We start from the raw sequence: 23973 nt of genomic DNA on the forward strand, positions 1-23973 counted from the left end.
ATGCCTGATCTCAGTACCTCCAACTTCATCAAAACTCCGGATATTATCCGATTTGCTCCCGTAAATGAATCCGGGTTGATCCTTCAATGACTACTGGGTAATGAGTGTCTGGCTTCTAGGTGTGTCCAAAAACTCCATGTTGTAAAATTGAAATGAGACATACGCCACAGGGCCGCAGGACTAACAAATATACGGCGAGACAGGCAAAGCTGAAAAACAATCAAACAAAGGGACTATTATTACCCCTGGATTCTGGCCAATGGTTATTGGGAACGGGCCTCCACCGACCATTGTTTAGCATTCTACATTGTACGGAGGATAAACAAACGGAAGATTCCACGAGCTGGGAGCTCGCGTCCATGACGTGAATTTAGAGCTTCATTGTCCAAGACTCGTGGAGATGGACAACTCATTTGATAAATGATAACAGTTCATTCTGGCCGATCTGACGATGATCATTTCGATGAAGTCATCCCACGTTCGTCCCTGAACGTGATGGTCGCGGGTTCCCGGTCGCTCCTTTCTTCTTCTCGACATGGCCAGTGGAGCATTGGAGTACAGCGCCACTAGAAATCTAAGTAGAAATCGCGCATGACGAGTTGATCTGAGGGCGAAGCAGTTTGTAAATCCACTGCACCAGCCATTATTGGCCCATTACAGTCAACCTGAAAAGGTCATGTTCAAGGTACCAAACAAGGCTCAATAGACCCTTGCAACTCGTCTCACCTGCAAGTGAAGAACCATTTTCTTACGACTGTACCACCTGGATAGCCAGGTCGCCTCCAGTCATGCTGGCTGCTGGCCATGTGTCTTACAAAAAGCAATTAAATCCTAGTTGGCGCCGGTCCTAGCGCAGGATGTCACCATGTCCCTTTCATCCCAGGCTCGCCCCTGAAGGTAGCATAGAACGTGTTTCGTTGGCCCAGTGGGGAGGAGATAGCCAATGGGGCCTGAACTACATACATACACAGGGTACTGTAGACTGTCTGCATCTCACCTGCTTAAAAATGATGCATCTAAAAGTGATACATAAGCCGTTAAGATGCATAGAAATCCGCCAATCGTGCCTTGTGCATTGGGCCTCTAAAAGCTTTACTCCGTACACTGTTCAACCCACGGTTCCATTGATAAAGCGCTTTTAGGGAGGTTAAAGAACTAGACCCGAATCCTCATGACGACTAAAAGAAAGTTGTCCTGTTTCAAAGATGTGTCAGAAATCGAGATGATCCAGACCCCAGCCCTGTCTGTTGTACCCCCTCCCCCCTCCCGGCACCCCCCTGGTGTTTATGCAGTCGTACGTTTTGAACAGGTCAACTTGAGGCCTGCCTTGACGCGAAACAAGGAATCTACTGCAATCCAGCTTTGTTTGGAGACTAAAGTTGAGTGGACAAAGTATGCTTCAGTATCGCGGACTGCGCAAGACGATAGAACTTGGGAGTCACTACCGGATATACAGGGCTAGCTAGCAAGGGAAATGTCTCATGATCACCCATGAAGTTGGAATATCTCCAAGTCCACGACACCCGCCCATGACCAAAATGACAAGAATCAATCATTGCACCCAGGTGACTGTCTTGGTCTGCAACCACTCGTCATAGGCCGCAGTGCCGCCTCCGAAGCGACCAAATCCACTACTCTTCCATCCACCATGGGGTAAGGTGGGCTCGTCATGAACAGTCAGGGAGTTGATATGGACGGCACTAAATGGTGTCAGCAGTCATCAGCAACTGTACTATGATCATTGCGGGGTCTCCAGAGCTAACTTCAAAAGCTAATACATCAAGGAAAGAATGACTTACCCAGCCTCGATTTGCTTGGCCACACGAAGACCTCGGAACAAGTTGTCAGTGAAGACTGCCGATGTAAGGCCATATTCTGTATCGTTGGCCAGCGCAATGGCGTCTTCCTCGGTATCCACTACGATCAGAGATACTGTCGGACCGAATGATTCTGTGGAGTAGAGGTCCATATCCTTCGTGACGTTGTCCACAATCACAGGCCGTAGGCTGTGATCAGATGACTCCGTGCCGTTTGCATCGCCAAAGAGTACGCTGGCGCCCTTGGAGAGCGCATCAGCAACGAGCGCCTTGTTCTTCTTGACAGCTGCCGAGGCTACTAGCACCGGTGCTGGCGCAGCTTTACCGAAGAGCTTCTCGGCATTCTCAGCCAGCAGCTGACGGAATTTGTCTGCGATCGCGCGCTGTACGACAATGCGCTCCGTGGACATGCAGATCTGACCGGACTAGTTCTGAAGTCAGCTTTCTGAACGCATCCCAGGGCGTCAGCGAACCAACACTTACATGCATGAAAGATCCGAGAGCACAGGAGAACGCAGCCTTCTCCAGGTTTGCGTCGTCCAAAACAATAGCCGACGCCTTGCCTCCCAACTCAAGGAGAACCGGCTTGGTATACTTTCCAGCGGTGGCAGCGATGATAGAACCAACTTGAGTGCTTCCGGTGAAGTTCACCTTGCGCACGGCGGGATGGGCAATTAGCGCAGTGGTCACCTCAGCCGCATCTGCACTTCTGTGGTACAGGACATTCAAGCATCCGGCGGGAAGACCAGCTTCCCGGAAAATGTCGCCAATTGCCCAGAAACATTTGGGAGACAGCTCTGAGCCTTTGAGGATGGTGGTGTTACCAGCAGCTAGAGGAAGCGCAACGGCACGAACTCCAAGAATGAACGGAGCGTTCCTGGCAAAAGTCACAAAATCAATATCTATGCGAAGGCGAAGTTGAAAACGCAGACTCGACCTAAGGTATCTTACCAGGGTGCAATTCCCAAGACCACCCCATACGGCTCCTTGAATACCATTGCGCACTCACCGTCCTGAGTGACGGAGGGTACCGAGCCCTCAATCGACGGAATTCTAGCGGCAAAGTCTTTGAGGAATCCAGCTCCCAACAGACACGTCTTCTCCGCGAACATCCTCCCGGCTCCCGTCTCTTCCATTTGATATTTTATCAACTCCTCACTTCTAGCGGTCATGATATCGGCGGCTTTCATAAGGACGTCTCGACGATCGTACGGCTTCATCCTGCTCCACGCAGGGAAAGCAGCCTTCGCGGCTGCTACGGCGCGGTTGGCATCGTCGACTGAGGCGCCGGCGCATTGATGCAACACTTCACCAGTAGCGGGTGCATGGATATCGAAAACTTTCTCCGTCACGACGGACTCGTTATTGATGATGAGGGGGATGATGGCAGAATCGCCTTTAGCACTGTTTGCAGCCATATTGATGGTTTCCTTGGAAGGGTATCGAACGCTGAAATGAGAACGAGAGAGAAATACAAGAGATTAATGAGTATAATATGTACAAGGCAAAAAGGAAGGACTCGATGATGAAGAAAAAGGGAGCGTGTTGCGGAAGCTTGCCCCTCTTGAACACGGGAGCGTCTGTCGGGAATTGTACCTCTTGGAGGCAAATTTCTCCAGGGGTAGCAGGTTGCTCCAATGGGGGGGACAAACTCTCAAGGTTGGTTCGGTAGTGAGGTGGGGGACAGAAACTGACACCGTTCTTCCATCCGTAATTCCATTAGGACTTCAAACTAAACCAATATGACGATGATCATGTTGGAATCGGGAAGCCTCTAGCTGAGGGGTATCTAATAGTTCAATTCTTTATATGTCATGCACCCCGCGGAGTTTAGCCGAGAGAGAGTAACGAGCCTGACAGCACTACACTGAAAAGGAAGCATTGAACTATTATTCCTATTGCCATAGATACGTGCGAGTCCACCCTTAAAGCCTACAGAAAAAAATATATATATATGTACCTCTCCATATGGAGCGGTTCACTGTTGGTCATCACTTGGAGATGTGTGCGGAGTCAAGGTGCTAAAGAGGTACTAGTTCAAGTACCTTAGGTGGTGCAGATGCTCCTATCTGATTGGCGAGGATGATGCGCGGCCATTATAGAGACAGCTCGACAACTGCCTTGAAAAATTGCCGGAACTGCATCAGTGATTATTAAGCATTGTTTTGCATGCAGTAACTTAGTGCGGAATCAGAAGAATTCTCATTGGACAAAATAACAGTGGTCTTTATGTTTTTTGTAAATAATCATTTCAAGCGCAACCTTCTAAAGCTCTTCAAGAAGACAGATATTGACAGGACTATAATATCTCAACTGCTCATATTGGACTAATATTCAACTCGTCACTCGTAATCTCCGTGAATTCTCACATCAAACCTGGTCATGGCGCTTATTAGCCCTACTGAGTTGGCCAGAACAACCTAAATCTAACCTAATCTATGTACAATAAGTTAATAACTATGGAAAGATCTGGCGACTCGTATTTTTGGTACGCATCGCAGTGTCGCACTCACTGAGACAGCCTGACTCTCAGGGAATCAGCCAGAGTAGTCAGAAGTGAACGAAGCTTGTTCGGAGTACTTGAAGAATTTATGATGATTGACTAGAAAAGTATAGGACCACTGGTTATCTTTTATTAACAGAAGGGGAGTGCTGCCTCTCCAGGCGGATATCACAAGCGAATACGTATCACAAAATGAATAAACCCCAAACACCATGCATGCAACAAATACCCAATACTAGAAGGAAAGCCAGCGTGTATATGAACCCCCACCACGCCATCTATGCGTTTTTATATTCTATTGAGAAGCCGCAAATGCAAAAACAAGCACAAGCATCAGCATCGTCATCACCGTCCAGCCCAGATCTTCGTCTCGGACGACGGCCTCGCCATATCCGAAAACGGACACGCGGATGTCGCCGACGGGGCCACGCTGCTCGCGATACTGGAGCGGTCGTCATCGCTGGAACTCGCCGATGCGCTGCTGTCGCCGAGGATCTTCTTCTCGCCGATGTAGCCTTCCTTGTCGTCGAGGATGATCTCGGACATTTCGTCGGCGTACTCCTCTCCGTCGCGGAGACGCCATTTGGCGAAGAGGTCGTTCTGGATCCAGATGATCTTGCCGATGGCGCGGACGAGAGCAACTTTGCGTTGAAGAGATAGCTTGGGGTGGGACATGAGGGCTTCGGTGAAAACGTCCTGAATGAACCCGAGCATGACGCCGATGTGGATGTATTCGATGTTGAGGGGAATTCGTCGTTCTTGACCGGAGTGCATCACTCTAGCTGTGGGTTAGTGGATGTTCTTTTTGTTTTGCTAGAGAGAGATGGATGGAAAAGTGAAGGGACTTACCCGACTTTGTTTAGGTACCGCCAGAACTCCATCTCAGTCGGATCGGAGCAGAGCTTAGTCAGGTACCACCTCAAGAACATCTTCCGTCGCTGGATCTGCGGGCTGTTCTCGGTGTACCAGTCATCGACGGGTGTGGTCTCATCAGAGGTATCTCTTGTGATGAAGGCGCGAGCGGTGATGTCTTGTTCCAGGAGCTTTTTGTAGACAATGTTGACGATGGCAGGGATCAGCGCCTTAATGTACTTAGAGCCTGTGGTTAAAGCCTCGATATCACCTGCGCACTCGTTAGCTTGGATCAAGCGAACTGTGCTTTGGCAAGAGGAGACGGCATACTGGAATTGAAGTCGAGAAAGTCTTTGAGGTAGTTGATGCGAGCTTCGAGTCTGGTATACAAGGCCTTTCGGCTCACGTGCTTAACAGGACGGCCACCCTCAAGGAGAGCCTCCATCTTTCTCCTTCCTTCAGACGCCTGCATGGTTGCTGTATGTGATGGTGTTGCTGTTGGTTCTCCCCGGAGATGGTGACAACTGTGACTAGAGGTAAATCACGAACCACTGTGGTCACAGCTCTGGTTAGGATAATAGGTGATTAGTTTATGGAGCTCACTCCGTAGTAGGAAATGGATAGATCTGGATCGAGAATTAAAGAATAAATCGACCCGTAGATATGAGATACTGGTCCCCCTTTATACGAGAGTCCGAGGACAAATCACCTCGAGACACAAGGAAAAACTTATATTCCCCATGCAAAAATAACATGGTCGGAGCCATGATCCCGATTTTTTCGACTGAAATCCTCCTTGGTCCGAGAGCACTCCACACGGGCGTCGGAAACTGTTCTAAAATTGATCACATCATTTCACCAGAAGAGCATTTTGAAAAACAGGCTAGGACGGAAAACAGCTCAAAGAAATAGAATGGACCTATCACCAGGCTAGAGATTGATGGAATCCCCTTGGTCAGTACTGCCTTGGAGCGGACGCTTGGGCGGTTGCCGGAAGTGGGTTGTAGTGGTATGATCATTCATTAGCAAAAAGGGACCTAGAGAATACCTAGACATCATTGTACTATCTATCTGAGCTTAAGGCATGAAACACGTGGTACCGTGGGGCATTTATTACAGTGATTATGATTTCAGAAGAGCTGAATGGCTGTTGTAACTGTGTATACTGCAGCTAAATGACCTCATAACAGCTCAGGATACAAAGAATATCCTGCATGTAATTCTATAGACACCGCCATAGACACCGTCACTTTCTGGAGACACCATTGAGAATTCCTCTGAGGTCATATCCTAGACTTAATCCCAAAAATGTAGGCTTATCTCTACATCTTCGGAAGTTCTAACCATCATTGAGCAGATTCGACTGACCCGTTGAATTCCGAGCCGGCATGCATGCATGCCTTGATTCGGAGCCGAATGGCGGAGTTTACAGCTGTGTACATCCGCAGTATTACCTAGCAGTATCAATGTCATTTCCTACCAGGATGTGTTTCCTCAGAAGCTACGTTGGACAGCTTCCTTTCTTTCAGTTATATCGACACTACTTGCGTGCTATGTTTCAAATCTGTCGATCACACGGGTAATCGTCCGTAGTTCTGTGGAAACCTCGATGACAGCATCGTCATATAGATAGCCACAATGGTAAATCAAGATACGCATGGAGGATCTATCTACCTAAGGGGAATAGACGCATCCAAGCATCTCAAGGCCGCACTTATGACTCAAATCCAGCAGTGTCCAATACAATAGTCCATACGCAAATGGAACAACAAACGATACTTCAGATAACGGCGCACTGCTTGAAAGTTAAAGAATTTGATGTCGTGTGATCCCCTACTGTTAGAACGAAAAGAGAGGGAAAAAAAATTCGTCTCATTATGGAGAAAGCCCCCCGTATTCATGGGCTCCATTCCCGAAAACGGCACCCCGTAGTGGGCGGCTAGCCTATACTTAGCAATAGCATCGGAGCGAGTATGGCATGATGTTGATGGGCCGAGCCTTACCTGTCAGATACTCACATTAGGGGCACTAGTAACGGGGAGTGGTTCACCTCGTCGATGTCGGGCATATGACCAGTACTTAAGACAGAGGACGTCATTTGACTTGAACGAGTTTTGTCACTTGGCAAAAGTGAGAATCGACATGTCAATTGATGTTGTTTATTCACGGGATGTCAGAGAGGAATAAATCTGTCAAAGGTTGACAGCTATGGTTCGAAACTTCCGCCAACTGGATGTAACTTTCCTGCAACTTTGGTATTCTCCGGCTGTATCCATACTGCGTCAATGAGAGAGACCTTGGGCAGTGGAACGATCATTGCAGGTATGTGGCTCTCATTCCATGTGCCTCGGAGCTTACAGCTTATCAGCCACGATATGATGCAACCAATATGTTAGGTACAGAGAACGATAATAATAGTTAAAATAATAATCCAGCAGCTGAAATTTAATCCGACATACAAGAATTCTCTTTACGGCACCTGGCTGATCTGCCATATCAAGATAGAAAAATACTCTTGAGGATTTGTTCGTTGGCTAATATATCAAGCATCCAGTCTGCTGCTTGCAGCACTTGAAGCATCGGATATCACCAGCAAGAGAATTTTCAGTTTAGAGAACTTAACAAACTGCATTAGTAAGATAGGTTCTAATGATGGGAGGGACTATCCAAAACTTTAAGAATGTTCTTGGAGTTTAGGCACATTGATTTGGAAATTTTCTGTCCGTCAGAGGACTGGGGAAAACCCCGTTGGCAAGCAAGTCCTGCATATCCCATCCTGGCGCCCCCTCAGTCTTCCAAGTCCAGAACAGCCAGCCATTCTTTCCTTCGTAGGCATCGAGCTGGGCCTCGATGAATCGTCGAGTATTAGTCCTCTCCTGGTCGGAAAGGTCTGCCACCGAGCCCTGAGACCGGTCTCCGCAATCGCCATACTTCGGGTTGTTGGCATACTCTCCTTGATAGCGCGTGGGAACATCCTTGCCATTTAGGTGCTTCGTGCAGTCAGTGACAGCGCCTGTCCATTCTCCGACAACAACTGGCTTATCCGACCCTTTAATTTGCTTGCCAAAGTCGCATGTAGATTTCACGTGGCCGTTGATATCTAGGCTGATCAGGTGGTTATCGAACATCACATAGTGGTGGGTATCCATGACCACATCGTCACCCGTCTTGAATCCGTTCCAGGCTTCCGTCGACAGAAAGCCATCGCTCAGGAACACGGAAGTGTCTGGATTAATTTGGCGCACAACGTCCACAATCTGGTTGTAGTAATCTCTCAACCCAGCCTCACTGACTCCACCTGGGATGTTAGGTTCGTTAAGAGCTTCAATGGCCGCAACCACGTCGCTTTCTGACAAATAACGCTCAGCCAGAACTCGGAAGGCGTCCACAGTTTGCGCAACGGTGTTGCCCTGCTGCCAGGCAATTGGTCCCTTACGTCCGCTGTTGTCAAAGCCATTTTGGGATCCCGGTGCTTTTTCGGATGGCAAGTTAGCTTCGCATGAGACTTGTCTCAGCAACTCTTCGCCACTTACCACCATGAAGATCAATCACAACCTTCAGGCCCGCATCCCTGGCCCAGGAGATTGCATTGTCGAGATATTCCAGCTGACCGTCGACGTACGGCTCGCCGGGAAGAGAACTCACAGCCCAGTACCCGATGGGAATACGGACATGATTCATACCAGCTCGAGCAATCTGATGGAAGTCATCCTGAGTGATGAAAGTCGACCAATGTTGAGATAGAACAGCCTTGGCTTGTTCCTGTCCCAGAGTAGCGGTCAACGTCCACTCATCAACAGCAGCGTCTCCAGCGTTCTCAAAGATCGAAGGCGTGATCCATGGCTCAAGGACTAGCCAGCCACCAATGTTGACACCGCGGACGATGCCGTTGTCGAATGTGGAAGCTCTTGATACAATGCGCCTAGACTTTACAGTCAGCAAACCTTATCGAGCGTTTGTGGTGAGGACTCACGATTTAGAAGGCACAGCCTCGGCCAGGCCAACGGCGAGGAATAGCGCCACGAGCGCCTTCTGCGAGAATTTGAACATCATTTTCTTGAAACGAACAATTCTTCACTGTAATAAGTGGGAGGCTGGGAAAGAAAATGGATATTGACGAAAAGATGTGCTCGAGGAATGGAAACGCTCTGCTTTAAGTAAACCTTTGCTGAAAGCACTGGTTGTCTGTCGACCGCATGCAGATTGGAGTCACAGCTTCCAATAAAACTGGTCTTTCTCACCAGGAGCGTGCAGTTTGTGTAACAGCGACATTCAGTAATGCTGGCCGCAAATTGCATGAATCTGGTGCAGCTTGAGTGCCCGATGGTTGGTGTTGAAAGCGGAAGAGCCGGAAACGGAATGCGTTCAAGCGTACAAAAACAAGAGCGACAGTATAACAATAATGATGAGTAATGGCTTCACAACTGGAGGAGACACAAAGACTTTGTCCCTATCTTGAAATGTCAAAGTTCTGGACGCTGCATACGAGCCTGTAGCACTGTTGGGTAGAACCCTACGAGCGAAGCCTTCCGGATTAGGCCTCAGGCGATGCTCAGAATGTGGGACAAAGTACTCTCAGACAAAAGGAGCATATGTTATGTGACGAGAAGATAAAGTGAACAAGGCAGTGGATTTCAGCGGAGTGATTTGTATGTTTGTTCTGAATCAGTGGCCAGTCTGGGGTTCATGAACATGGGAAGGAACATCCTCGAAGTGAGCTCAATGCAGAAGCTATTTTGCACATCAGACACATCTGTAGTTGTCCTCTTCAAGAACAACTCATCAACATACGGAATACTCGTTATTAGCTGGAGCAATTGAAAAACCAACTAGCTGCATTTGAGCCCCAAGGAAAGAGGGCTTATATCGGCGTGATGTTGCCAAACAGCTTTCGTGGCCTTCATGACGTCTGACTTACATCAGCGTAGGGTTTTGTCTTGCGAATTTCTGCATCCGGAGACGGCGCAGAAACCTTAGATAAAGTTGTTTGATATGCTCATTGAGGGACAAGGTTGACTGTCGTCAAGAATGTTGGACGGATTCAGATAAGCACGTGGTGGACAGTGTATGTATTGAGATTACCATCAGACAAGCTTTCTGGCACTCAAATTAGGGACCATTTCAGTAATGTCACGTATTGAACTATCCACCAAGCTATCAAAATCTCATCACTTATAGTATTAAATACTCCGTAACCTTTCTACAGATCGGAGCATCGACCCGCCTTTCCGTGAATTGCTTGCCATTCATCGCGCCATCGGGCGCATTCTTCACCTAAGCGCAGCCGGCGACTACATTGACGAGTTCCTTCGGGATATGGAGGAAATGGAGGGCGGTGAGGTTATGGCGAACGGGTCTACACGTCTTGAGGACTATGTGCTCTTCAAACTGGCCGGCACTTGCTGGCTTGATGAAACGTCTGCTGTTAAACAGCATTAGAGAAATGCGGCCCCGGTCACTGATCTGGGTGACTCAACGCCGGCAATGTAGATTGTTCATATGATATACTTCGTTATGCTCGCCAGAGGAGCGTTGTCTATGCTTTGAATCAACGAGGAGTCTTTGTAGATATGTTTCGTCACTTATGTCTCCTTGCCCTCCTCATATCAATCTTTATGTGCAATGCAATATTGGTATCATCTCATCAATCATATTCATCTATAGGGGTATTCTGAACTATGTGACAAGAATGTCCGACGAAACCACTACAACAGTCCCAAAGCCGCAAATGCAGCCACCACTTCACGATCTACATTGAGGAGCCACTCTTCCTGGAACCGCTGCTCGCCACCGCAACCAACAATGAGGGAATGCAAACGCTGGCGCACAAAGTCCCGGATGTTGATCTTATGGATCACATCTGAGGTTTCCCAATGCCGTCGGCGTTCATTCTCTGGCGGCTCAGGCCCATCGTACTTGGCATTCGGCGCGTTGTTCCAGTAGATGAGATAATCGCCGCTGCGGGGGTCGTTGGGATCGCCCTCGGTGCCTTCCGCAAGTTCCGTAACGATATCTGTCCAGATGTTCATGTATGATTGCAGGTGGTTGAGGATGTACGTAGGCGGCTGGGTATCGGGGCCGTTCAAGGCGAGAAGCTGCGTCAGAGCAAGCGCATGCAGTTTCTTCTGAGTCACGCTGCCAATGTTGTCGTAATGCAGGAACCATTCCGTGAGAAGCCAGGAAAGAACCTGTTCTTCGGGGGTCTGCGTGGCGGCGGAGACGGCGGAGACAAGGATCTTAGGATATGCCAGGGCTAAACGAGCGAGGACAGAATAGTAATCCGTCTCCACGACGCCGTAGACTGACGTTGGTTTCCGGCGTGGACCGGTCGTCTGACTAGCTTCGAAGGCGGAATGGAGACCTTCCAGGAGAGATTGCAGGAATGAGCTGTCAATGAGGGAGCGCGTGATGACGTTGTATGTGTTTTCGCTCCCTCCGTCAACCGCTTCAGCGCCGCGGATCATGAGCTCAACGAGGCGAGGCACAACGCCAATGCGTTGCCGGGTGGTGGATTGTAGGAGGGTCTCGAATGAGACGAGAAGGGGAAGTCGGATTCGGTCACTAAGAACCTCCTGGGGGGCAAGATAGATATAGGACTCTGCGATTTGAAGGGCCTGCGGGACACTATCCGTGGCAGCTTCGAATATAGGATATAACGCAGGGATGAGCGCAAGAAGCTCGGGTGACGCCGGTGCAGGTGTTTGAGTGAGGATAGCAGACCAGAGCTCTAGGGCCTCATCAAGAAGATATACCAGGGTTTCCTATCTTTGGGTTAGTTGTTTGAGGTCAAGTGCCAAAAAACAAGGACGTCTTACAGAGCCTGGCTCTACCGAACTGCTGATCAAGGGCAAGACAAGAGTGTGATACTTGATGGAGTCCTGCTTCAAAGAATGTATAAGGGACGAGATTAACGTTAGAATGGCCTGTTTCATGAGATGCTCCTCGCCGGATTGCTCCCACAATGGAGGCAGTAGAGCCAATATCTGGTCCGAGAATGGCGCGATCTGAAGGAGCGTTAGCAAACACGCTGACCGCAGTTGATGAAGGGGTGTATACATGATGCTCCATTTTTACCACCAAGACACGAACGCTCTCTAGAAGTCCCATCTTAGTTTCAGGAAGTTCGACCTCCTGAATGAGAGACATCAAATCCTGAAGAATGGACTGGGCATAGGGCATGAAGCCGGTAGGGGAGAATTCGAATGGATCCAGCACATTTTTGAGCTGTCTGCCAGCTGTGATGCGGACAACCAGGTCGTTCAAGGGATCCTGTTTGCTTAAAAGGTGTTGAAAGATCTGGTAGATGGCATTCCTGTTGAGCTCATCGGGCTTTACTGGTACCCATTGCCCAAGGATGATGGCAATTCGTCTCCTAAGGACATTGTAACCCTGATCCTGGATTTGAACTTCTTGAACAAGCGTTGTCTCCAGAAAACTGTTGAAGTCCAATTGCTGCTCTAAGCTTGCGGAAGCCAGTCCGATGGCGGAGTATAATGAGTCTTTGAGCAGTACGTCACGCTTCTCGGGACCTGAGGGAAAACGGTCAACAGTGGTCGTAAATGTCCTCCTCGGTGACTTGGACTTACTTGCAAACGAAAAGAAGACATTCAATAGTCGTGGAACCAGTAAGTCTTTGAAGTGGATGACCAGATCGAGGAACAGCTTCTCAGAGCACGATCGGATGGAAAATTCCCAGGCTTCAGCAATATCCTCCTCCTTCCTTTCCCACTCCTCCGGCTCAGCCTCCCATTCTTGGAAGTCAGATTTCCGGAAGCGGAAAAATTGAGTAACCAAGAGCTCCATGACACTGACAACGAACTCATGGGTGAAAAGATCCGACTTTATTTGTTCAATAGACCGTTGTTTCTCCTCTTTGTCTTGCGGGGTCTGATATTTGAATGTCTGAGCAGGATTGAACGCCATTTTGGAACAAGCCCTGATCAAGAGAAGGGCTCTGAGCCCCACCTTTTCCATAAGTGTCTTGCCATCGGAGTCACCATCCTCTCCCAGCTGGCTGTAGTTTTCTCCGAGTTTGACCACAAGGGTCCAGTAAGATTGAACAAGGGGAATGCTGTCTGGCAGCAAGGCGAATGATGCAGGCCGTTCCTTTGCCATCTCGACATGAAGCTTCGACAACTTGAGCAGATGTTTCTCTATCGACATCTGAACTTGCTCCGATAAAGACACGGAGCCGTTGACAAAAGCAAAGAAGCGACTGAAATGGGTATGGGTCAGGAGCCAGAAGTCCTGAGCCTCTTTATCACGATTGGGGTGCTCGAATCCCGCAATGATCAGACGCCGAAGAACCTTGAGACAAACAAGACTTTGCTCTGCCTCATTAAGTAATGCCGCCTCATCGACGCCGCCCTGCTCTAGAATAATGGTCCATTTGTTCACCTTCTCCACGTAAATATTGACCAAAAGGTGGAAGATCTCTGGTGCCACTGACTGAAGGTTCGCACGCGTTCTCTGTAGCCGAGCTGTTGACAATTCCTTGATTATTTGCAGTAGTATTGTGAGTGTCCGCGGTAATTGCAACGGGTTGGCGCCAGGCTGTGTTGAAGAGCGAAGATAGGTAATGATTGCTGAGATTCCATCTGGCCTGACAGATATCAGAAATGAACATCCTTGAGGGACAACAGAGACCACTCACCAGTCTTGCGGAAATTCGTAGCGCATGATCTTGGCAATCATAAAAGCATTGTGAAGGGCAAGCAGAGGTGCAGGTTCGACTACCCCAGCTTGTACGGCCCTCACCTTTATCCTCTCTTTCTCTTCCTTTTTGATGCCACTTTGAGAATGTCAGTTGTGGGTCCGACATATGCGTATCAGTGACCCTAGACCTACTTTGTCGCAGTCTTTCGCCAATACTTATCAATGCCGTTCTTCAACTGAATGATGGATAGGTAACGGACTTCGATGGGCAACGATTGATCTAGGAATATATCCTAAGAGAAAGTACTTAGTCAATATCCAAGACGGAACGTATAGGAAAGTAGGCGCAGTAATCAAACCGAGAAAATACCGACGTACCTGAAGTAGTGTGAAGTAACTTTCATGCTTTTCCCAGTGTTGCAGTTGCTTGGTACCGGTTTGCACCTGCTGCTGTGTGGAGCTGGCTGCGAGTGCAAGTGCATGAAGGAGATTCTGAGGGTTCAGCGGATTGGATTCGCCAGGTAATTCAACTACCTGGGCCATAATTGGCGATCGTGGAGTAAAGCGGTTGTTGACTTTGATCGTCGCGGATCTCAACCAAATCACGGTCAGGATAGGAGCTTCATGCACCTAGTTTGCCATATGTTCAGGACTGGTGAAGACTTCGATCTACCGCTTTAGGAATGATGTAGAAACGCGCGATGATAAAAAGAAAAACAACTGAAAGGAAGCTAAAAACTCAGAGCAGTCCAACCACGAAGCTATCTTTGTACTCCGTACAGTGTTTCTACTTTCTACTTCCTAGTCCCCGCAACTCCAAAGCGGGAACCTTGGAGTATCATTCTTCCGTCCCGCTCAAGCCCTAGGTTTTGACCCTCTACGCTAGACCATATTGGAAAGCTGAATTAGGGCTGAGAGCCCGAGTATCCAGATGAACTATGAAGTCATCCCCAAATGAACAGACGACACTTCCGTTGTCGCATGGCCAGTTTCCAGCTGGGAACTGTACAAGTGCCTTGCTCGAAAGAAGTGGGCCAAAATACTGGGCCAGATTACCACTCACTCAAGCAATTGGCGTACTATGAGGACAATAACCACCAAAGGATGCTGAGCACTCGTCTAGGCAGTGGGTTCTGTGACATCGACATGATGCAGTATGATGCAATGCTGTCCAAGGTCCCTGATGCTGGACGACATCAGATCCCAGGTATTTTATGCTGGGATTGACCAATTTTATCGCTAGCAGCATCGACAGCACACGCCTAATCCATCTACAATTCAACTCTACACCATCTCGCATACCCTACTACAGAAATTAGCCAGTATGTCCGATTACGACAACAATCTCAGAATCGCCCACGAGGCAGAGAAAGACCTGAACACCTACCAGGCCAAGCAGGGTCTTGGTCGTAAGAGCGATTCCAGTATGTCCTCGAGCTTTGCAAGACATGCCTAGTTAGTCGTGAGGCTAACCTTTATATAGCCGTCGAGTCTGGTGTGAACGCAATGGTCGACAAAAAGTTCGGGGAAACCGGCATCAAGACCGGGAGAGAAGCTGGCGCTTCCAGCAGCGGTCGTAAACCAATCCCCGAAGATGAGGGCGGCAGCCGAGATGACCGTGGCAGGTGAGACAAGGGCTCTGCTAGAGTGAAATTTCGTCACTTGTTCAATGAACTGACTTGCGTTCCGCGGCAGGATTTCAAAGGCTTTTCAATTCGAAGGGTCTGGTGAAGGACCGGAAGACAAGGTGAGGATAGAGTCTCAACGTCGTCCTGGTGACGATGATACTCTGAACCTCCAAGAGATGAAGCGCGAAGGACTTGCTCGGGAGATTCATTGAGTATGGACTCGGAATGCCGTCCTGGTGTTGATACTCTGAATGTCCAAGATATGGAGCTCGGAGCACATGTCCGGTAGATTTAGATTCATCCAATCCTAATGATGTATATGTACAATTATTCATAGGGCACACGTTAAGATATTGCGAAGGTCATACAACGTACCAAATGAACAATAAACGAGGATCTGAACTGCTGCCCTACAAGTCATATGTATTATGTTGCCTCACTTGATATTACGTAGTTGGACTTTGCCATCCTTCGTGGCTGATTAGGCTTTTTGTTTATTCTTCGAGGACTGTATCAAAGCTGTTTCTATCAATCCTCCTAACAGAATTCTGAACGATATCCTAGGACCTAAAGAAACGTCGGGACAGAACTGGCGGTTACTATCTGGAAGCCTAAAGCAGGAGATACCATCTTTTTTTTAATAATCGTCAAGCTATAATGTACAGATCATCGTTTCTATGGTCAGATTTACGTGTTCTTGGCCGTTAACCTGCTTGCGTTCTCATTCCAATAATTACCCATATCATGACGTCAGTAGAATCATGCCATTGGAGATTTAAAGCAGGCTCAGAGCAAGTCCCAAGAGGAGACCAGAGACACCGGCTGCAGGAGCGACAGCAGAAACAGCGGCGTTGGAGCTAGCTGATGGAGAGGAGGAAGGAGTACCATTATGGGTACCGGTGGCATTCTTTTTGGTGGCAGTCACCTTGGTGTTGTAGCCACTCGCAGTGTCATAGGGGAAGGGGCTCGTGTAGTTGTATGTTGGCTTCGTGTTGGCGTAGGTCTCCTTGACAATGTCCAAAATGCCGTGGCCAGCAGAGCAGTTGCCAGTGGTCAAGGCATTCGGCCAGACAGGGGAGTATTTCGAGTATTCGCCCGCTGACATGGGACCAGGGTAGGTCTCGTTGAGACGGAGATTGGTTGTGTCAACGTCGTAGTTGACATATCCCGTCTTATTTGCCACGATCTCAAGGATGTTCGCGCCGCAATCCCATCTTCCCAAAGAAGGAAGGCCCCAATTCGCGGACACAGAAGCAATGACTGAGTAGTGAGTATAGAAAGTATCATCCTGAGTACCCTTCAGCTCGTCGGGAATGGCACCACCAAGAAGAACACTGAAGATCTTGTTGCCCTTAGGATAAGTGTCATCCTCATCGAAGGTAAGCAGGATCAGGGTGTCATTCATGAAGTATGAGTTGTTAAGCAAGGGAGCAATCCAGCTTCGCTCCCATTTGGCTCCAAAGGTAATGTTGGTGTCATGGGCGTCATTAGTCATGTTTGGAGTGATAAAAGCCCATTGAGGAAGCTTCTTGTTGGCCAGGTCGTCCTCAAAGCTGGTAAAGTTCTTGATCTGGCGCAAACGAGTGCTGTTCTTGGTGACAGAATCATACAAGACCAATGGATTATGCTTGCGCACATAGTCATTGGCATAAGTCTCCTGGTTGGAATAGTTGAACCCCTGGAATCCGGGATAAGGTAAGTGCTCCTGATACTCTCCCCAAACAATGTTCTTGGTGTCCAAGAGATCAGCGATAGTAGAGACATTGGCAGGAATCTGGTCGAAGTTGTCATTGTCCATGCCGAATGTGTCACCTCCAGCAGCAGCGCAGTAGTTTGGTTCTGAAGGATGCGTGACTGCGTAGAAATTGGTGCTGCGGGGTAAATTAGTTCCAGGTCGTGAAGGAATGGCGGATATGAGAACTTACAGCAGGATCCCTTGCGAGGCCAGCCATTTCATGTTCGCATCTGCCGCAGCATCCTCGTAGTCCTTCTGAGGTCAGCTCTGAACAGAGATTTTGTGATTGATGAGGTAATCACATACAATATTTTCAAGCCACACTTGGAAGAAGCGATTGAATGCAACACCCTCAACGTTCGAAACTGGAGAGTAAGGCTTGATGGAGGCTGCTGCAGATTCTATCGCAGAAAGAGAAGGCTCCTTCTCAGTAGCCGTCTGAGCATAGGTCAGAGAGGCAGTGGCAAGCAAAGTTGCGATGGAAGACTTCATCTTGAAGACCTGTTTGCTATGTACGATGAGAAGACCAACGAGGCAATATCGACTGTGAGAAAATTTTGGAGACTGAGATGATCTGACAGCTTTATATATGTGGGCAAAGCAATCAACAAACTACCACACCCAGTCAGCAGGTGTTACGTCAAAAGTCACAAGGTATCCTGGCCAGAAATGGCAAGCTACTGACAAACCAGAAGCAGAAGGTGCCAACGACTAGGTAGGTGTAACCACGCAGCCAGCAGAGCTCGTCTGATTCGACAGGCAAAGAGTGAGAATGGAATGATGATGGCTATTCACTGATCAAATAATTATTGATAACAATTCTCTGTTGGCACCTCCGAAGAGTTCGACATGGGACAGGCTTGATTGAAATGGCCAAAAGCCACAGATCAAACTAATGTACAGTCAAGAATCGCAAGTGGATCTAGTGTCGCGGGGCCGAAAATGATTTAGTACTCATCATTGGTCAATGGATGGCTGGGGTTAAGGCTTAGGGTGTCTTAGCCTGGGTGACCATGTTCGAGTGGAGACTCATCTTGGGGCAGAACCCAGCACGTGCTTGAATTGTTATCCCTCAGAGGATACAGCAACGAACTACAGGGTACCTACCAAGTACATTTGGATATCTTGGTGCCTTGGAGAGCAAGCACAGCAGGGCTTTGAAGTCTCTGTGAGTCAAGCTCTCATTTAGTGGTAAGCTAGTAAGGACTTGTGGCCTTATGGAGCCACTGTTACATCTCGACGAGGATAATCCGAGAGAATAACTCCATACTATTGCTTCTCCGCAATCTGACTGCTCCGTACCAGCAACTAATAAAGAAGGCAGTAGAAGGAAGTGTCTTGGGAGCATACTCCATATTCCGAACAAGCTATTTCGGAAGTTTCATCCGACTTCTTCCTTACGGTATACATCTTGACTCAATCCCTTCTGTACATAGGCTTGTAGCAGACCTATGGTACTGGTTCTTAAGATCCTGTATCAAGGCTTATGGCATCCGTTTGCTAAACATTTCCGCGGCTAGGAGACTCTCTACGTCAATGTGGCATGTAATTTAGGGCTAGTTAAATGCTTCGTCGGAGTGAGATAATCTCGCAATATGTTCATTCGAAAGAAACATAAAGTATTGATCTAGGATGGAGCCGAGATCCTCAGCATCTAAAATCAGAATCATTACACTGCTTCAGGTGATAACGGACATACTTCCCCAATAATCATTTTGGCTCCACGGCTGATTGTCCTGTCTTCTGTTCAGGTCGCTGTCGTAATTGGCAACTGGGAATAAATGATTTGACGATGAAGTCACGTGCATCGGTTCAACCTCGGCACGTCCCAATCTCCGTCTGGGGAACCAACCGACGCATTGACTCTGTACCGCGTTAACCTACGGGCCTCGACTTGTCACTCTTCCCTTCCTACTCCTTTCCTAGAGTACGCACACGATGATAGTACAATGAGCTCAACAAACTTTGCCGCTGCTCAGGAACGAGTCCTAGAACGTCGCCGCTTGCGCGAGACCGAAGCTCGCAACCGGCTGGCGGAACAGCAGCGTGCATCGCCGCTGAATCATCCAGCGCTCAGCCGACTACCGTACCCGTTGAACAGAATCCCACAATCCGGTGTCGCGGTATGGAACTCCATCAAGGGGCGAGAAGGAAGCAGACCTGCTTTCCGTGTTGGTCAAGTGGATGCCGAGCTCCTCGACGAAGAATTGCTAGGTTTGCTTAAGGGGCAGGTTGGAGATGCTTTGAAGTACTTCGGGGTATAGCCTCATATCGCTGCAATTTCAATCGCCTATCTCAGTATCACTAATTATCTTGATGTTATGCTAGCCTCAATCACGGGAAGACTGGTCTCACGAAATTCAATTCGCCCTCCGTGCAATCCTGTTCAAACTTTCGATATGGGATCATAATGCCTCGTACGGTGCTGCCCTCCAGGGACTGCGATACGTCGACAGTCGCAGCAAAGGGCCCGTCCATTCTACTCCCACAAAATGGCAAAAGAGCCTATATGGGTTACTCACAGTTGGTGGTCGCTACGCCTGGGAGAAATGGGAGTCGTGGTTGATTAGCCAAGAAGGCGGTTATGAAGAGGTATGATCTCGATCATTTTAGTTGGGGATTATCCGGTCTTGTGCTGACTGAACCAGCCATCCCGGGAGGTTCGAATGCTAGCTCGGCTCACGGATTTAATCTCTACCACACACTCAATCGCAGCTTTCGTTTCATTCCTCGTCTTCCTGGTGAACGGTCGATACCGGACATTAGTCGACCGAATTCTTCGCATACGCCTTACCCCCCCGTCAGCTCAGTCTGCTCGCGAGGTGTCTTTTGAATACCTCAATCGGCAACTCGTATGGCACGCCTTCACTGAATTTCTTCTCTTCCTGTTGCCCCTTGTTGGAATCAGTCGGTGGCGGCGGTGGCTATCTAGAGCATGGAGGAAAACGATATCTGCGATCAGATCGAGGGATGACGACGAAGATGAAGTAGAGAAGCAGGGAGAACTGGCGTTCCTTCCAGAGAGAACATGTGCTATATGCTACAAGGACCAAAATCCTGCCTCCACTTCGGAAAACGACATCATTGCGGCGTCGGCCGGGGGTATCGTCGGGTCTGCACAGACAGACATCACAAATCCTTACGAGACCGTCCCTTGCGGCTGCATATACTGCTTTGTTTGCCTCGTGCAGAAGGTGGAAGGAGAGGAAGGAGAAGGCTGGGTTTGTTTGCGTTGCGGCAAAATCGTGAAAAAATGCAAGCCATGGAATGGCGACGTCCTTGAAGAAGTTCGACCTCCCACAACCTCCGGAAAAATTGTGGGGTTTGCTATGGATGAAGATGCAGTTACTCAGGATTCTGTATCTGGCCAGGAACCAAAAACTCTTGCTGAGGAGTTAGCTGCCTCGCAAGAAGTCGGTCGGGACGAGGCATTGGACCACTCTGGCCAGTGGTCTAAGGTAGACAATGAATCAGTGGGTGAAGAGGAGGTCGAATTGGACGAGGAAGTCAACGAATCTACGTGACACGTACCATAGATATTTTTTTTTTTTTTTTTTTAATCCTGTTCGTTTGTGAGCTTTGTGGTAGCTCACAGGCTGTATATAAACTGCGACTGCTGGCTAACTGGCAGGCAGCATGCATAATCTTCCCGTCCTTGTGCACTAGTTTAGAGGGCCCATTCCTCATTGACAGATACCCATAAATATATCATTTGCCCAAGCCTAGTGTAAAGATTTGACTGTATGATATGAATGACGACACAGGCAACTGAAGTTCTGAGCCTGCTATTGCTAATTTGCAATCTGATCAATCTACCGGGCCCAGCTTATGCGCGCCCAACCCAAAAAATCACAGTCCTGGAAATGTATTGCAATCAAGCGAAGCTAGGTAAATGTAGCCGAGAAATGATCCTAAATCTGCTGCAGATGATTGACTGATTCCCCCCCGCACCGGAGTGTTGGCCGACCCCGCCAGCGGAGAGAGGATCCAACTCCGATCCCCTCAGCCTGAGGGGTGCAAGTGGACAACGGCAACTCGGATTTGAACCGCACATCATATTGGTGTTACTGTATGGTTGTCATGGGTTTGATTTTATAGACACGTTATATACTCCATACCCTACTTTCCCCACAACCTCTCAATCGACTGAGTACTTGACTCATACAAATCTCTCCCATCACACCATGGACTCCTCTAGCTCCAAGTCGTCCGACACCCAGGGCGAAGCCAAGTATATCAACTTCCCCAGTCTTCCTAACAACGCAAAGCATGAAGATGGCACCCCTGCGCTGAACCGATATTCTTCTTATATCACTCGCGGCCATGACTTTCCTGGTGCTCGGGTTTGTTGCCATCACTGAGCTGTTGATGAACTGTGCAGACTAACAATTGGCTCTTGTATGACTGGATAGGCTATGCTTTTTGCAGCAGGAATTCCGGATCGCGATGCGATGGCTAAAAGTCCACAGGTGGGAATTGCCAGTGTCTGGTGGGAGGGAAATCCCTGCAATATGCATCTGCTGGACTTGGGCAAAACGGTGAAGAAGGCCGTTACAGATCAGGGCATGATCGGTTGGCAGTATAATACCATCGGAGTTTCAGATGCTATTTCAATGGGTAGTGAGGGTGAGTGGTTGAGGAACAGTGCTACAATGTCTGCGTGAGACATTCCTGACGTGTATTCACAGGCATGAGATTCTCTCTCCAGTCGCGTGAGATAATTGCCGACAGTGTTGAGACTGTGACTTGTGCACAGTATCATGACGCCTGTATTGCTATTCCTGGATGCGACAAGAATATGCCTGGTGTTGTGATGGGTATGGCGAGACACAATCGGCCTTCGCTTATGATTTACGGTGGCACAATTCAGATTGGATACTCGAACCTGCTGCGAAAGCGCGTCAATGTGTCGACTTGCTTTGAAGCTGCTGGCGCCTATGCCTACGATACTTTGCGTCAACCGGACGATGGGGGTGATACCAGTAAAACCAAGGATGAGATTATGGACGACATTGAGAGACATGCTTGTCCCACTGCGGGCGCATGTGGAGGCATGTTTACCGCAAACACAATGGCCACGGCGATTGAGTCCATGGGTCTGTCCCTTCCAGGATCATCATCAACGCCTGCCTCGTCGCCATCGAAGATGCGAGAATGTGTTAAAGCGGCAGAAGCCATCAAGATCTGTATGGAGAAGAACATTAAGCCTCGGGATCTTTTGACCAAGCGCTCCTTTGAGAATGCGCTCGTCATGACGATGGCTTTGGGAGGAAGTACCAATGGTGTCTTGCACTTCCTTGCCATGGCTCGGACGGCTGATGTGAACCTGACTCTGGATGATATACAACGGGTCAGCAACAAGATCCCATTCATTGCTGACTTGGCCCCCAGTGGGAAGTACTACATGGCAGATCTGTACGATATTGGAGGGATCCCTTCGGTGCAGAAGTTGCTGATCGCAGCGGGCCTTCTTGACGGCGACATCCCCACGATCACCGGCAAGACCTTGGCTGAGAATGTTGCATCTTTCCCATCCCTGTCTCAGGACCAAGTCATTATCCGCCCCCTGGACAACCCAATCAAGGCGACTGGCCACCTGCAGATTCTGCGTGGAAACCTGGCGCCAGGTGGAGCGGTGGCCAAGATCACTGGCAAGGAAGGCACCAAGTTCACAGGCAAAGCACGTGTTTTCGATAAAGAATTTCGGCTCAACGATGCTCTGACCCAAGGCAAGATTCCTCGAGGCGAAAATCTGGTGCTCATCGTCCGCTACGAAGGACCTAAGGGTGGGCCAGGCATGCCGGAGCAGCTCAAAGCCAGTGCGGCGCTGATGGGAGCCAAGCTCAACAACGTGGCTCTAATCACAGATGGAAGATATTCAGGGGCTAGTCATGGATTCATCGTGGGTCATATCGTCCCCGAAGCTGCGGCCGGAGGACCCATTGCCATTGTTCGCGATGACGATGTGATTACTATCGACGCGGAAAGCAACACAATCAATATGCATGTCTCAGATGATGAAATCCAGCAGCGACTGAAAGAGTGGAAGCCCCCAGTGCCTCATGTCACACGTGGTGTGCTTGCCAAGTATGCAAGGTTGGTTGGGGACGCCTCTCATGGTGCAATGACGGATCTGTTCTAGGTGCTCCCTAGGCTGCGTACTTTGTACTGGAACATTCAGCTTTCAGCCTTTCAGAGACAATCTCGACCTCAGCCGAGAAGTTATTTTCATGATTGATAAAAGCCTAATGTACTGCTCCAGCCATTTATGATGCTTGCAACAAGCACAGTTGTCCAGATAAGTATTCTGAAATGGGTTGTGTTAGGTAACAGGAATGTCACTTTCTCCTGACTCTTAGTTGTCTCAAACTCCTGAGCTGGTGCTCTTCGTGACTCCTGATACGTCGATCAAATCATGATCGCGATTCAAGAGCATGCTTTCTACCTCCAATGTAGATAGATGATACAGTCTAGATGATCAAGGGGAAGCCCAGAGCACTACTATCGCTGCTAGCCCACTAGTGCCGCCACGGGCTGCAGGCTGACGCCATGAGTGGGCGGCAGAGTGGATGATTCATCCGCCGCCTTTCTGACCGCCACGGTCCTCGTTCTGACCCTCTGACAGGCTAGACATTCTGCAGTCATCTGGGCCTTGTCGGTGACACACTGGCAATCATTATCCCATACATCGAATTTCCGGCATTCCGGACAAGCAAGGAGTCTGGACTGTCTCTCGCAATCAAGAAGCATACGTTTATGCCTGCGTCGGGTCCTATCCGTCGT

The 23973-nt window shown here is 48.9% G+C and overlaps 9 protein-coding genes across 9 annotated transcripts; 4 read left to right on the forward strand and 5 right to left on the reverse strand.

The window, feature by feature from the left end:
- Positions 1-1552: 1552 nt before the first annotated feature.
- On the reverse strand, positions 1553-3235 carry Aud_010640 (aldehyde dehydrogenase; the record flags this gene model as incomplete). The annotated part of the gene is made up of 4 exons (XM_043295476.1): positions 1553-1700; positions 1800-2242; positions 2301-2694; positions 2769-3235. The coding sequence occupies 4 exons, from the start codon at positions 3233-3235 to the stop codon at positions 1553-1555; spliced, it is 1452 nt and encodes a 483-aa protein (XP_043151411.1).
- Positions 3236-4665: 1430 nt separating this feature from the next.
- Positions 4666-5644, reverse strand: Aud_010641 (protoglobin family protein; the record flags this gene model as incomplete). Its single annotated transcript, XM_043295477.1, has 3 exons — positions 4666-5098; positions 5170-5443; positions 5503-5644. 3 exons carry the CDS (start codon positions 5642-5644, stop codon positions 4666-4668), a joined length of 849 nt encoding a protein of 282 aa, XP_043151412.1.
- A 2221-nt stretch (positions 5645-7865) lies between these two features.
- On the reverse strand, positions 7866-9225 carry exg1 (glucan 1,3-beta-glucosidase; the record flags this gene model as incomplete). The annotated part of the gene is made up of 3 exons (XM_043295478.1): positions 7866-8644; positions 8706-9094; positions 9146-9225. 3 exons carry the CDS (start codon positions 9223-9225, stop codon positions 7866-7868), a joined length of 1248 nt encoding a protein of 415 aa, XP_043151413.1.
- Positions 9226-10299: 1074 nt separating this feature from the next.
- Aud_010643 (uncharacterized protein) lies at positions 10300-10611 on the forward strand (the record flags this gene model as incomplete). Its single annotated transcript, XM_043295479.1, has 2 exons — positions 10300-10306; positions 10379-10611. The coding sequence occupies 2 exons, from the start codon at positions 10300-10302 to the stop codon at positions 10609-10611; spliced, it is 240 nt and encodes a 79-aa protein (XP_043151414.1).
- A 266-nt stretch (positions 10612-10877) lies between these two features.
- Aud_010644 (putative importin 11) lies at positions 10878-14370 on the reverse strand (the record flags this gene model as incomplete). Its single annotated transcript, XM_043295480.1, has 7 exons — positions 10878-11933; positions 11988-12176; positions 12229-12701; positions 12759-13774; positions 13826-13963; positions 14020-14120; positions 14206-14370. 7 exons carry the CDS (start codon positions 14368-14370, stop codon positions 10878-10880), a joined length of 3138 nt encoding a protein of 1045 aa, XP_043151415.1.
- Positions 14371-15151: 781 nt separating this feature from the next.
- Aud_010645 (uncharacterized protein) lies at positions 15152-15667 on the forward strand (the record flags this gene model as incomplete). Its single annotated transcript, XM_043295481.1, has 3 exons — positions 15152-15251; positions 15311-15452; positions 15523-15667. The coding sequence occupies 3 exons, from the start codon at positions 15152-15154 to the stop codon at positions 15665-15667; spliced, it is 387 nt and encodes a 128-aa protein (XP_043151416.1).
- A 563-nt stretch (positions 15668-16230) lies between these two features.
- Positions 16231-17682, reverse strand: Aud_010646 (acid phosphatase PHOa; the record flags this gene model as incomplete). The annotated part of the gene is made up of 3 exons (XM_043295482.1): positions 16231-17326; positions 17381-17442; positions 17497-17682. 3 exons carry the CDS (start codon positions 17680-17682, stop codon positions 16231-16233), a joined length of 1344 nt encoding a protein of 447 aa, XP_043151417.1.
- Positions 17683-19139: 1457 nt separating this feature from the next.
- Positions 19140-20714, forward strand: Aud_010647 (pex2/pex10/pex12 family protein; the record flags this gene model as incomplete). The annotated part of the gene is made up of 3 exons (XM_043295483.1): positions 19140-19448; positions 19519-19782; positions 19839-20714. 3 exons carry the CDS (start codon positions 19140-19142, stop codon positions 20712-20714), a joined length of 1449 nt encoding a protein of 482 aa, XP_043151418.1.
- Positions 20715-21374: 660 nt separating this feature from the next.
- On the forward strand, positions 21375-23332 carry ilv3B (putative mitochondrial dihydroxy acid dehydratase; the record flags this gene model as incomplete). Its single annotated transcript, XM_043295484.1, has 3 exons — positions 21375-21533; positions 21603-21816; positions 21879-23332. The coding sequence occupies 3 exons, from the start codon at positions 21375-21377 to the stop codon at positions 23330-23332; spliced, it is 1827 nt and encodes a 608-aa protein (XP_043151419.1).
- Positions 23333-23973: the final 641 nt, after the last annotated feature.

This window comes from Aspergillus udagawae (assembly GCF_001078395.1).
Source record: "Aspergillus udagawae IFM 46973 DNA, scaffold_9, whole genome shotgun sequence".
In the NCBI taxonomy this organism is placed as follows: domain Eukaryota; kingdom Fungi; phylum Ascomycota; class Eurotiomycetes; order Eurotiales; family Aspergillaceae; genus Aspergillus; species Aspergillus udagawae.